At 47.9% G+C, this 13949-nt stretch overlaps 1 protein-coding gene across 3 annotated transcripts in view; it reads right to left on the bottom strand.

The window, feature by feature from the left end:
* Window positions 1-13949, bottom strand: part of LOC134933489 (uncharacterized) — a 147544-nt gene that overhangs the window by 36605 nt on the left and 96990 nt on the right. For all 3 annotated transcript variants that reach the window (XM_063928732.1, XM_063928731.1, XM_063928733.1), the window contains 2 exons: window positions 3586-3733; window positions 2921-3102 (listed from right to left, as the gene is read on the bottom strand). In XM_063928732.1, coding sequence (XP_063784802.1) covers window positions 2921-3102; window positions 3586-3733 — 330 coding nt within the window. The remainder of the gene's footprint in view (window positions 1-2920; window positions 3103-3585; window positions 3734-13949) is intronic.

The following is a 13949-nucleotide window of genomic DNA, read 5'->3' as shown; positions in this document are numbered from 1 at the left end:
CATTTTCCTTTGCCTAATATCCTAATTGGGTCACCTATATTACAAACATCGGCCCGAGTTTCAAGAACTCCAATTACGGCAATACCACGGGGACAATTCATTAATGTGCGCAATTTGCGCCCAGTGATGTCATCATTTAATCTACCGCCTCAGTGACTATAAAGAAAATGGCACAAATTCATTTTTTAAAATAAAATTGTATTTTATTGAAATAATATGTTAAAATAATAGTACATGCTATATGGCTGCTATATTTGGCACTGGGTGCAACTCTGGTATGAGGCAGGGGGACGATGAAGTAATCATTACGGAACTGAATTATATTGACCATGCTCGGTGTGGAGCCAGGCCGACATGACTGCATCACCACGCCCCCAGCACCACCCTCTACTGCCGACCCCTCCCAGTGGAAATAGCCAATAGGTCGGCAAGTATTATGGTTAGCAAATCATTTTCTGGCAACATTATACTTTAAAATGCCAAGTACTAGAAATTAGGAGGCTTGTTTTTTGTGTCCAGAATTGTAGCCTATTTTTAATATAAACTATTCAACAGCATATTTAAGATAAGGACATTTTGTTGAAGATCAATTTATATATTACTGATGTGTAGTCTCATTTCTGTTGAAAAATGAGCATTACAACTTTTTGGGCTGTTTTAAAATTGGGCAGGACGCGACACCCCGCTAAAACAGCCTAGCAGTAACACCAACTTAGAAACTCAATGTTTGTTTTTTTGGAGTTGAAATGTAGCCCTCCGATAATACGTATTAAAAACAAAAATTCTGAATAACTTACACAATATACACTTATTTTTCTGCATTTATAATAGTCATCTACCTACAGTAACTGTTTCACAGCCTAAAAAACCCTTAATCACCCTTTTGCCCATTGTCTACACCCAATTATTTTTCCTGCCACCCTCCCATGAAGATTCAGTATGTTTGCCCGGCGGACGGAATGCCCGCAGTCACAATACCGACAAGGCATTCTGATGTTTGAAATTCCGACAGGGGAGAGGGATGTTATCCCCTCTCCACTACCCCTAACCCTCCCTTATCGCAGCCCAAGCCCTAATCTGCCCCCTTAGTGCCTAACCTTGACCCCCCTTCCCCGCAGCCTTACCCATACCTCCCCCTGTGATGCCTACAAGTCCCTTTCACATCTCCAATGCCAGATCACACCTGGGAATTGGAAACGGGTCCTTCCCGGGTGGGGGCCGGCATTGGAGCCTTAGCGCTGGCTTCCCGACCCGGCAATATGCCGAGCTGGCTGCCGTAGCGGCTGGGGGCTGAGGCGGCGTTGAGAGGTGAGTTCATCTCCGCGCCACCTCTACCTATGTAGTAAACGGGGGAACCCATACACACTGCCACTGACCCGGGTATTCAACCCGGGAATAACCCTTCTTATTACCCGGGTTGAATTACCAGGTCAGGCGACCAAGGAATTTTCCAAGGCCCTTTTCATATCGCACAGTGACCTGTGTCGACCGTGTTATTTTTGCGGTGTGAAAGGGGTATAACCCTAACCCCCCCTCCCCGCAGCCTAAGCCTGACCTCCCTACCGCCCCTCCTCCAGCCTAACCCCCCCACCCTCCCCGGCCCTAACCCGCCCGCTATAATTACGGTCGGGATGCAGGCTGTCAGGATTCCTGTGTCGGTCTCCTGGCCCTGACGAGACTCCGGCTACGGCATTCTGACAGGCGTCAGGATTCTGACAGCCGGCATCTTAAGTGCACCCCCCCCCCCCCCATGCATGTAGCGGGGTGTGGTATGGAAGGTCGACAGTAACTAGGTCGACAGGGTCTTTAGGTCATGTTCTAGGTCGGCAGGTCAAAAGGTCGACATGAGCTTTTTATGGGGTTTTTGGTGTTGTTTTCTTCGTAGAGTGACCGAGAACCCCAATTAGTGCACCGTGTCCCCTCACATGGCTCGCTTTGCTCGCCATGCTTCGGGCAAGGTGCCTCGCTCCGCTACCGCAGCGCTCGGCACAGATTACCGTTCCAATCGTAGTCCACGTGGATCGTTAAGTATGAAAAGGTTCAAAAAAAGAAAAAAATTGTGAAAAACTCATGTCGACCTTTTGACCTGTCGACCTAGAATATGTCGACCTAAAGACCCTGTCGACCTAGACACCCTGTCGACCTAGTTACTGTCGACCAATAGTGGTCGACCTAGACATTGTCGACCTAGTTACTGTCGACTTAGAGACCGGATCCCCATGTAGCGTTAGCCAAATGCAATCAATAGACCTCTCTGCACACACAATTATTAAGGATAAAACAACATTGCCGCAGCAGGGATCTGTGCCGCACTACTCAAGCCACCCCCTAAATTATGTGAGGTCATGATGTCGTACCAAGGGGACAGAGCCTGCACCCGGAACGGCATCTGAAGCAGCACATACTGTAGCATCAGCACAGGATATACAAACTACACGGTGCATGAACAAAGCAACCCTTGGATGATCAGTGCTGCTTTGCAGCATTATGTCCTAGGCACCCTGCAAGCCAAATGCAGGGGCCATTGGACAGCACAGGGTCCTGCAGAATAAGTAATGGCACTGCTCGCACACCCCTTACTACTGCCATTGAATAAAATAAAAAAATCTTTAGAGGTCAAAAACATTACTAGAACTTTAAAAACAACGACATTGAAGGCCACCATAAGAAAGAGGGGGTTGGGATTGGGTTACCGGCAGATGGTATCCCGGCGGTTTACATCCCAGACTGCCAGCGGGGCTGAGGGGGAGGTGTGTGTGTGTGTGTGTGTGGGGGTTGTGTGGGCGAGCGCAACAAAGCCCCTTGCGGGTGTCGTGGGAATAGTCCCTGTTAGGGATCCTGATCGCCGGTAACATGATCACATCCCGAAAGTGGCATACAATGCGGCAAAACTATTTCTTTACAAAGCAAAATTAAACACCTGCATTTCTCTTTGCGCAGCATATTTCTTTTTCTTCGCAAGGCCGAAGTCTGTTCCCAAATGACACTGCAGTGATTTTCTCCCAACAAGAACGTAAGGAACTCCAGAGAATTTGATTAGTTTACCATGCTGCCCATCACGACTTGACCAGTGAATTCTGGATTTCAACTTTGGTTTTATTGCTTTATGATGGTTGGGGGGAAAAATTCAACATAGATCAATTTCATACACAATTTATAAATAAGGAGACTTCATTTGCTATCTTATACCAATCACAATAAAAAAAATACAACATTCATATATACAGGAGTAACATCAACACACCAAAAATGGTAGGATATGTGCAAGATAACACCAAGTGTAAAGTGACAGTATGTAGGCTAATACATGGGGAAGGGGAGGACTTGAGAATGTAATGTAATGTTCTAAGGACATCTCAGGTGTTAGAATCATATGACCCTAGATCTAGAAATGTTGCCTTTTGGAATCACTCTATAATAACATGATTAACCCTCGTCTGATTTCCGATGTCCCTGCGATCCAGATAAGTCATTTATAGCAGTAATAAGCACATATTTCACATACCAAACTTATCGCAGATGTTGCATTTGTTAGAAAAATAACGATTACAGGGAGAGTTTAAATAAATGTATTTAAATAATTACCCTCATTGCCAAAAGCTTTACTCTTTTGTCGAACAATGTACTTGGTTTGTGTATTTTCCTGAAATTCCCATATTGCTTTCTGCAACATGTCTACGGAAAGAAAGCTTTCACTTTGATCATTTTCAGCATGTCCAGCTTTATAAGTAGCCTGAAAAATCAAAATATAAATTAGATGATTAAGGAAATCATTTATAACTATTAAACAGTGTAAAGTGGTTGGCAAGAAAAAAACATTTCTTCTAAATATATGCTGTATATATATATATATATATATATATAGAACATGGAAGCAGCCCGGCACTCCGTTGTCCCCAGCGGGATAATGCTCCGGTGCCCTCCTAGGGGTATGGCAACCCCAATATGTACAGCAAGGGAGAAGCGGCGGCACTCAGAGACTTTCACTTTCACGGATAATAAAGCAAAGGGTGCATTTATTAGGTCAACGTTTCGGGGGACAGACCCCCTTCTTCAGGACACTGCAAATATATATATATATAAAATTTACCTAGCTCACTCATAAAAATTTACAAACGACGATTTCTTAGCATTATTTTGAAAAAACTTTTTATCAGTTAAGTAGTTATGAAATTCTAATTTGAGTTTTGAAGTACAGCTGCCTTATTTCAGGTTACAGTCACTGCCAACTATGTAGGTTGGGGGAGTTTTGGCCATAAAAATTTCAATATCTAATTCTCATTAAGATCAATATAGTACTTGCAATGTGTTATTACTATAAGTGCTGATTTAGAAAAAGGAGATTTATGTTCTTACTTGTTAAATCCTTTTGGTCGGCTTCATACAGTGCCAGACTGAGGCATGAAGGGCCACCAGGGAATGCAGTTGCAGGGGCCCAAGCTTAAGAGGTGTTTCCAGTTATCGGGTGGGGCCCATCAGGGATTTTCTCTCTCCACCCCCCCCTCCCCCCCCACATGCCTGTTGGCCAGACCAAGCCTGACTCCACAGGGGACACAGGGATCACGAAAGGTATAGTCTGGAGGGGAGGGTCTGGGTACCAAACAGTAAACGTTTGTTTCCCAGCAGCCCAGGCATCCTCTCCTCTATACCCCACCTCTAGCCAAGGACAGTTAGCAAGCCCACAGCAATGAGCCAGAAGTGAGCAAGTCCACAACAATGAACCAGAAGGAGAGGGTACACCGGCACACACTGAGAACCACACACATAGGGACAGATATCTGAGTAGCAGGCCCCAACGGCAAACCAGTAGCTGAAAGCCGTTTGGAAGTAGAGCCCACTCGCTTGAGTAAAAAATATCCTTGCAGCTTAAGCAGTCCACTTCTCAATATTGGACTCTGGGGACGAAACCGCTGACAGAGCCAGAAGATTACGCTCTTCCCAGTAGAGAATGTGGCTGACCTCAGTCATGGTGCAGCGACTGCCACCCTGGTGGTTTATGTAGGAGACAACAGTCACGTTGTCCGACTGTATCACGACCGGGAGACCTTGAAGAGACTTCGCTTGAAAAAGTGCTCTGTACAACAGGACATTGATGGACAGTCACCCTCCACCCCACAACCACAATGATGTGTATCGGTAGAGAGTCATACCCAGTCCTGCATCCAAACTTGACGGCCAGGTGGGACTGGTGAAACTACCACATGAGAAAGTGACTAACGTAACTAAGGGAAAATGAGCATCTGCTCCTTGAGATGTACATGGGACTTGTTCCACAGTGTTAGAATTTCCAGCCGAAGAGGACGTGAGTGGAACTGGGTGTATGCCACCATGTGTCAGGTGCAGATAAAAGAACACAGGATCTGCACGCAGGTGTGGATTGACACCCAATGGTTGCTCAGAAATGCATGAACCTTGGACTGCAGGGCCTGAATCTTGTCTGCAAGAAAATAGGATTTTAATTACCTACCGGTAAATCCCTTTCTCGTAGTCCGTAGAGGATGCTGGGGTCCACATTGTTACCATGGGGTATAGACGGGTCCCTTGGGAGCCACTTTAAGAGTTTAAAAGTGTGGGCTGGCTCCTCCCTTTATGCCCCTCCTACCAGACTCAGTCTAGAAACTGTGCCCGTGGAGACGGACATACTCCGAGAGAAGGAAATACACAGATAGTGGTGAGAGTCACAACAGCTCACACATAACAGAAAATCAAGCTAACCAGCTTGAAACAAGTCAGCAACAGCTGAACAACATTACTTAACCAAGTAACTATGCAGTACGCAACCAAGAAAGAAGGCAGTACTGAACCAAGTAACAACAGCAGGAAAACGAAGCGCTGGGCGGGCGCCCAGCATCCTCTACGGACTACAAGAAAAGGATTTACCGGTAGGTAATTAAAATCCTATTTTCTCTTACGTCCTAGAGGATGCTTGGGTCCACATTAATACCATGGGGATGTATCAAAGCTCCCAGTACGGGAGGGAGAGCGCGGAGGCTCCTGCAGAACTGATTGACCAAACTTTAGGTCCTCAGAGGCCAAAGTATCAAACTTGTAGAACTTAGCAAACATGTTCGACCCTGACCAAATAGCCACTCGGCAAAGTTGTAAGGCCGAGACACCCCAGGCAGCAGCCCAGGAAGAACCCTTTTTACGAGTAGAGTGGGCCTTAACCGATTTTGGACATGGCAGTCCTGCTGTAGTATAAGCATGCTGGATAGTGAACCTGATCCAGCGAGAAATCATCTGCTTAGAAGCAGGACACCCAAGCTTGTTGGGATCATAAAGGACAAACAGAGAGTCCGACTTTCTATGACGAGAAGTTCTCTGCACATAAATCTTCAAAGCTATCACAACATCCACTCTTGTTCTTTTTTTAAATGTTTGAGAATCCTTGGGATGAGCGGAAGTGGAGGAAACACATACACCAACTGGAACACCCACGGAGTCACCAGTGCGTCCACCGCCACTGCATGTGGGTCTCTCGACCTGGAACAGTACCTGTAAAGCTTCTTGTTGAGACGGGAGGCCATCATGTCTATTTGAGGTACCCCCCAAAGACTTGTCACCTCTGCAAACACCTCCGGATGGAGGCGCCACTCTCCTGGATGGAGATCGTGTCTGCTGAGGAAGTCCGCTTCCCCGTTGTCCACTCCCGAAATGAAGATCGCGGATAGCGCCCTCGCGTGCCTTTCTGCCTAGAGGAGAATCTTTGTTACCTCTGACATTGCAGCTCTGCTCTTCGTTCCGCCTTGTCGGTTTATGTAGGCCACCGTCGTTACATTGTCCGACTGCACCTGAATGGCCTGATCTTGTAGAAGATGCACCGCTTGCAGAAGGCCGTTGTACACGGCTCTTAGTTCCAGAATATTTATCGGAAGGATGGATTCCAGACTTGACCACCTTCCTTGGAAGGTTTCCCCTTGGGTACCGCGCCCCAACCTCTGAGATTTGCATCCATGGTTAGAAGGATCGAGTTCTGAATCCCGAACCTGCGGCCCTCGAGAACGTGAGGCATTTGAAGCCACCATAGGAGTGAAATCCTGGCTTTCGGCGACAGACGTATCCTCTGGTGCATGTGCAGGTGAGATCCCAACCACTTGTCCAGGAGATCCAGTTGGAAGGACCGTGCATGAAATCTTCCGTACTGTTGAGCCTTGTAGGAGGCAACCATCTTCCCCAGAAGGCGAATGCACTGATGAACTGAAACCCAGGCAAGCTTCAAGACATCCCAGACCATTGATTGTATCACCAACGCTTTCTCCACCGGTAGAAACACCCTCTGCACCTCTGTGTTGAGGATCATCCCTAGGAAAGACAATCTCCTTGTCGGCTTCAAATGTGACTTTCGAATATTCAGGATCCATCCATGATCCCGGAGTAGTAGAGTTGTGAGAGCAATGCTCTACAACAACTTCTCCCTGGAAGATGCTTTTATCAGCAGATCGTCCAGGTATGGATTTATGTTCACTCCCTGCTTGCGGAGGAGTAGCATCATTTCTGCCATTACCTTGGTGAACACTCTCGGTGCCGTGGAGAGGCCAAATGGCAGTGCCTGGAGCCGATAGTGACAGTCCAACAGTGCAAATCTGAGATAAGCCTGGTGTGGCGGCAAATCGGAATGTGGACGTATGCATCCTTGATATCTAGGGATACCAGGAATTCCCCCTCCTCCAGACCTGAGATCACCGCTCTCAGAGACTCCATTTTGAACCTGAATTCCCTCAAATAGGGGCTTAAAGATTTCAGGTTCAATATTGGCCAGACCAAACCGTCCGGTTTCGGTACCACAAATAGGTTTGAGTAGTAACCCATGTTTTCCAGATAAGGTGGAACTGGAACAATAACAATGACAATATTGCCTTTTCCAATTTTTGAATGGCTTCCTGAAAGATAGCCCTTTCTGTCAGCAAAGCTGGTAAGCCTGATTTGAAAAATCTGTGAGGTGGGAGTTCTTGAAACTCCAGTCTGTACCCCTGGGACACAATATCTTGCACCCAGGGGTCCAGGCTTGATGACACCCAGACGTGACTGAAATTTCTTAGTCGTGCTCCCACCTGCCCGATCTCCAGGCTGGGCGGTCCACCGTCATGCTGAGGATTTTGAGGAAGCAGAACCAGGCTTCTGTTCCTGGGAATCTGTTGGTGCAGGTTTTCTGGATTTCCCCTGACCATCTCTGAAGAAAGTGGAAGGGGGCTTGGACTTTTTAACCTTAGCGGTCTGAAAGGACTGCATTGTAGATTTTCTCATCGGCGGAGTGGCTGAGGGAAGAAAGGTGACTTACCCGCGGTTGCTGTGGAAATCCACGCATCCAATGCTTCCCCAAACAGAGACTGACCTGTGCAGGGTAGGTTCTCCACAGTTTTCTTGGATTTCGCATCTGCAGACCATTGGCGTAGCCATAGTCCCCTGCGTGCCGAGAGAGCCATGGAAGACGTCCTTGCATTCAGATGACCAAGGTCCTTCATGGCTTCCACCATGAAACCTGCAGATTCCTGTATGTGACGTAAAAACATTTCAATGTCACTTCTATCCATAGAATCATATTCCTCTAGTAATGTGCCTGACCACTTTACTATGGCTTTAGAAATCTATGCACAGGCAATAGTGGGCCTTAACGCCACACCTGAAGCAGTGTATATTGATTTGAACGTAGTCTCAATCTTGCGGTCTGCCGGCTCTTTCAAAGCGGTAGACTCAGGGACAGGTAAAACCACCTTTTTAGACAATCTGGATACAGAAGCGTCTACTATAGGGGGGTTTTCCCACTTTTTCCTATCCTCTTCAGGGAAGGGTAAAGCAATGAGAACCCTCTTTGGGATCTGGAATTTTTTCTTCGGGTTTTCCCATGATTTTTCAAATAATGCGTTTAATACCTTAGACGCAGGGAAGGTAAGGGCGGTTTTCTTATTATCAGTAAAGTAAGCCTCCTCAACCTGCTCAGGTAACTTTTCAGTGATGTGTAAAACGTCCCTAGTGGCCTCAATCATGAGTTGCACCCCTTTAGCAAGGGATGCCCCCCCCCCCCCCCCAGTATATCCCCATCACCGTTCCCCATATCAGAGTCGGTATCTGTGTCGACTTGCATTATCTGGGCAAGTGCGCGCTTTTTTGGGTATACACCAGGGGAGTTTGATGAGGCAGAGGGAGCAGAATATGACAAAACCTCTACAGATTTTCTCAAAACCTGTGTTTCAGTCTCATTATGAGCTATCCTAGATGAAATCTGGGATATCATTCCCTTAATAGAAGCCACCCATGGGGGTTCAGATTCAGAGGACAGTATATTGCATTCCTGAGTATATGGAATAGACTCCTGTGGAAAAGATATACACTCTGCAGCACAGGACACAGAGTCCCTAGACATGGTAATGTGATATATATATATAAACACACACACACACACACACACACACACACACACAGAGAGGAAAAGGTCAGACACAGTTTCCACTAAAGTACCTTCAGAGAGAGACAGAGTATAAGGAGCCAGCACACACAGCGCCCCGGTGGGCAGTTATATGATAAATGCCTGGCGCTGACTGAGCAACTTGAATAGATTAAACAGTTAATAACACTCTCCACCCCCCACCCGCCCTTCTATAACCCCCTGGTGAAGGCCCATTCTACTAGGAAGGTGGGCTCGTTATAGCTGGAGTTATGTGGAGGGTCAGCGCTCCCTGTCAGCGTCTCTGTATGTGATCTGCAGGGAGAAAATGGCGCTGGTGAATGGTGGATCCGCTCTGAGGAGAAGTCCCGTTCCCTGTAATGGCGCGTCTTCCCGCACTTATTAGTTTATACTGGCCTGAGGTTTGCTGCAGCTAACAGTGGGATTAGCCACTGTTAGCAAAGTTTGACCAGTGTTAGGGTATTGCGCTGGCCCAGCACGCCCCTCACAGCGCCGCACACTATGGTACCGCTGAGCCCTCTGGGGCGCAGCCTGTCAGCGTTGCGCTCCGTCCATGATGCCGCCATTTCCGACGGCGACCCGCTTATCGGGGCGCCGGCGTCATACTCACCACTCCATCTTCTGGCTCTGTTAGGGGGTGGCGGCAGTGCTGCGGGAGTGAGCGGTCACCTCGGGGGCTTGCGATCGACACCCTCAGGAGCTCAGTGTCCTGTGAGCGGAGATAGGGGCCATTAACCTCAAGGGTTGGATCCTACTCCCCCCTAAGTCCCAAGAAGCAGGGAGGCTGTTGCCAGCAGTCTCCCTGTACCTAACTCTTTAAAAAAAAAAAAGTTATAAAACTAAAATAACTCCTAGGAGGCCCTCTAGCTGTGACCAGCTCCACCGGGCACATTTTCTAAACCGAGTCTGGTAGGAGGGGCATAGAGGGAGGAGCCAGCCCACACTGGTAAACTCTAAAATGCCCATGGCTTCCAAGGGACCCGTCTATACCCCATGGTACTAATGTGGACCCCAGCATCCTTTAGGACGTAAGAGAAAACCCACCAAACCAAGGACTCTAGTTAAGCCCCGAAGTGTAGCATCTCCTGAGAAGGCGTCAAGGTGGATTTCAGCCAATTGACTATCCACCCGTGTGACTGTAGTAGATGCACCAACAGACAGATGTGTTCCCCCAGGACATCCGGAGACTGGGACAGGAGAAGAAGGTCGCCCAGACAAAGCAGGATGCGGATGCCTCTGCATCGAAGATGCGCTGCCATGACCTTCATGAAAACACGAAGAGCAATGGACAGCCCAAATAGCAATGCCTGAAATTGTACTTCACCACAGACCCGATGACGCACTGCCGATTTTCGGATGGGAATATGTAAAATAGGCCCCCTGGATGTCCAGTGATGCTATAAATGATGGAGCAAAAAGAATGATAGGAGCAAAAAGACTCCATAAGGAACCTGAAATTCTGCAGGTACCTGTTCAGCGCCTTCGGATTGAGGATTGTCGAAACAAGCTGTCCGGCTTCTGGACCAGGAAGAGGCTGGAGTAGAAACTTACCTCTTTGAGACAGGGGGACCAGGACGATGACCTGATGGCCAGGAGGGAGCGAACTGACTGCCCGAGAGCTCTTGTTTTAACTGGATGTGCTAGAAGGCCGGTGGAAAAGAACCTGACTGGAGGACACCTCTGAAAAGTCAGAGCGTAACCATTAGAAACTATGCCTCTGACACAAGCAACTGTTGTGGTCTCCATCCAAACCTCTAAGAAAAGTAGAAACCGTCCTCCAACACTGGGGTCCCCCAGGCAGAGTCCTGCCCCATCAAGCAGCAGGTTTGTCTGCGGGTTATCTGGTGGACGAAAGCAGCTTATCTCGGTACTTAGAGCCCTTAGAGGAAAAACCCTGTATTGTGGAAAGAGACTGACCTGTGGCCTTTCCCTGTGGGAGTAAGGAATGAAAATTAGATGTTCTGGACTTGGGAGGTGTCACAGAAGGAAGAAAAGCCATCTTGGACGCTGCCACCGTAGCAACTATCTTGTCCAACTCTGGATCAAAGGGGACCTCACCTGAATACGGAAGCACCTCTAAAGCTTTCTTAGAGTCCTTGTCAGTGCCCCAAAACGCTGCCAGAGGGATTCCCTGGCCACTAAAGCAGAAGCCGATACCTTAGAGGTTAAAACCCATGTGTCAATGGCCACAAAACCCTCCCTAATGTGCCCACTACAATAACTCCCTTCTGTGTGTACCAGAACAGAGACAATACTTTAGTGCATCTGCCCAGTGGCCAATAGCCATAGCCACAAATCAGACACGAAGGCTGGGCGTGCAATAGCACCCGCATTAGTATAGATAGTTTCAAGAAAGCTCTCCAGCTTCCCATCCGTTCTTAACAGAAGCTGTATTGGGAATAGGGAGGATAGAAGATCTAACAAGTTGGACAATGTGGGCATCAAACGGAGGAGGTACTCCCACTTGGCCCAATACGCAGCTGGTAGTGGCTAAAATGAAGCAGAGAGCTTAGATACCTGGAAGCGCCTATTAGGTTGAGCCCATGCTTCCGTAGGGAGGTCCTCAAGTTGTGCAGGAGTAGGGAACTCAGTTGTCACCCTTTTATGATGCTTGAATACCGGGACTTTGGACTTAGGAGTCTGCTCAGAATCTTCGATCAGAAGTACAGATATAAACTGTCCTTATCAGTGCCTCTACATCTACCTGTAACATGGAATCCTCAGGCACAGAGAAGTCTCAGTGTCAGTGTCAGTGGTGACTGAGATTCTAGCTTTGTGTTCCAAGGAAAACTGTAAATCCAAATTGCCACCAGACAGAACCATAGCGCGCTCTCTTCTGTGCTTGGATGCACGAACCCTGTATATCATCTGCTGGGTAGACAACTGCACCAACCCCTGCACTAACTGCGCGAATGACTGCATCCACAGCGGCTCTACGGCAGACAGCTGTGGCTTTTGAGCAGGCAGAACACTAGTAACCAGGAGCGCATCTGTACCTAGACTAGAAGGGATAGCTGCAAGATGGTTCACTGTGAAAATGTAGAAGCCCAAGCCGCTTCCTGAGTGGACGCCGCGTCTGAGGGAGCTTCCTGAGTGGACGCAGCGTCTGAGGGAGCTTCCCCGCAATGTAGCTGTGAAATGACAGACACAAAGGCCATCATGGTCCAGGGAAGAAATCATGTTAGCGCCGGTTCTACAACTGCGTAGAACAGGAGCACCCACCTCTTTTTTTTTAAGACAGAGTTGGGGCGTACTCTAGTGTGACCGGCTATCAACAGCAGGGCACACGCAGGAACACAGGCAGAAAGTACTGTTATACACTCATATGCACACTGAACTCTCAATGCACAGAAAACAGGATTTTAATACATACCGGTAAATCCTTTTCTCTTAGTCCGTAGAGGATGCTGGGGTCACATTTAGAACCATGGGGTATAGACTGGATCCGCAGGAGACATGGGCACTTTAAGACTTTCAAAGGGTGTGAACTGGCTCCTCCCACTATTCCCCTCCTCCAGACTCCAGTTATAGGAACTGTGCCCAGGGAGACGGACATTTCAAGGAAAGGATTTATTGTTAAACCAAGGTGAGCATCTTACCAGCTCACACCTTAAGCATGCCGCAGAACGTGGCATTCAACAGAACACAAGCCAACGGCATGAACAATTGCAGCAACATGCTGACAAGAACCATAACACAACATGTGTGTAACCACAATTAATGCTGCAGATACAGTACGCACCGGGACAGGCGCCCAGAATCCTCTACGGACTAAGAGAAAAGGATTTATCGGTAGGTATTAAAATCCTATTTTCTCATACGTCCTAGAGGATGCTGTGGTCACATTTAGAACCATGGTGTTATACCAAAGCTCTAGAACGGGCGGGAGTGTGCGGACGACTCTGCATCATCGGCCAAGGTATCAAACTTGTTTAACTTAGCAAAAGTGTTTGCCAAGTAGCTGCTCGGCAAAGTTGCAATGCCGAGAATCCAAGTAGCTGCTCGGCAAAGTTGCAATGCCGAGAACCCCCGCCCCCCCGGGCAGCCGCCCAGGACGAGGCCACCCTCCTAGTATAATGGGCCTTCACCGATTTTGGTAACGGCAATCCTGCCGTGTAATGAGCATTCTGAATCATACTACAGATCCAGCGCGCAATGGTCTGCTTGGAAGCAGGACACCCAACTTGTTGGGAGCATACAGGACAAACAGAGCCTCTGTTTTCCTAATCTGAGCCGTTCTGGCGACATAAATCCTCAAAGCTCTGACCACATCCAGAGATTTTGACTCAACAAAGGCGTCAGTGGCCACAAGCACCACAATAGGTTGGTTCACGTGGAAAGATGAAACCACCTGTGGCAGAAATTGTTGACGTGTCCTCAATTCTGCTCTACTTTAATGGAAGATCAAATAAGGGCTCTTGTGAAACAAGGCCGCGAACTCCAACCCCCGCCTTGCAGAGGCCAAGGCTAACAGGACGACCACTTTCCAAGTGAGGAATTTCAACTCCACCTTCTGTAAAGGTTTAAACCAATGTGACTGAAGAAA

The sequence above is a fragment of the Pseudophryne corroboree genome, chromosome 6 (assembly GCF_028390025.1).
Source record: "Pseudophryne corroboree isolate aPseCor3 chromosome 6, aPseCor3.hap2, whole genome shotgun sequence".
Taxonomy (NCBI): Eukaryota; Metazoa; Chordata; class Amphibia; order Anura; family Myobatrachidae; genus Pseudophryne; species Pseudophryne corroboree.
The sequence above is the reverse complement of the archived record's forward strand: the minus strand, read 5'-3'. Positions and strand labels throughout refer to the sequence as shown.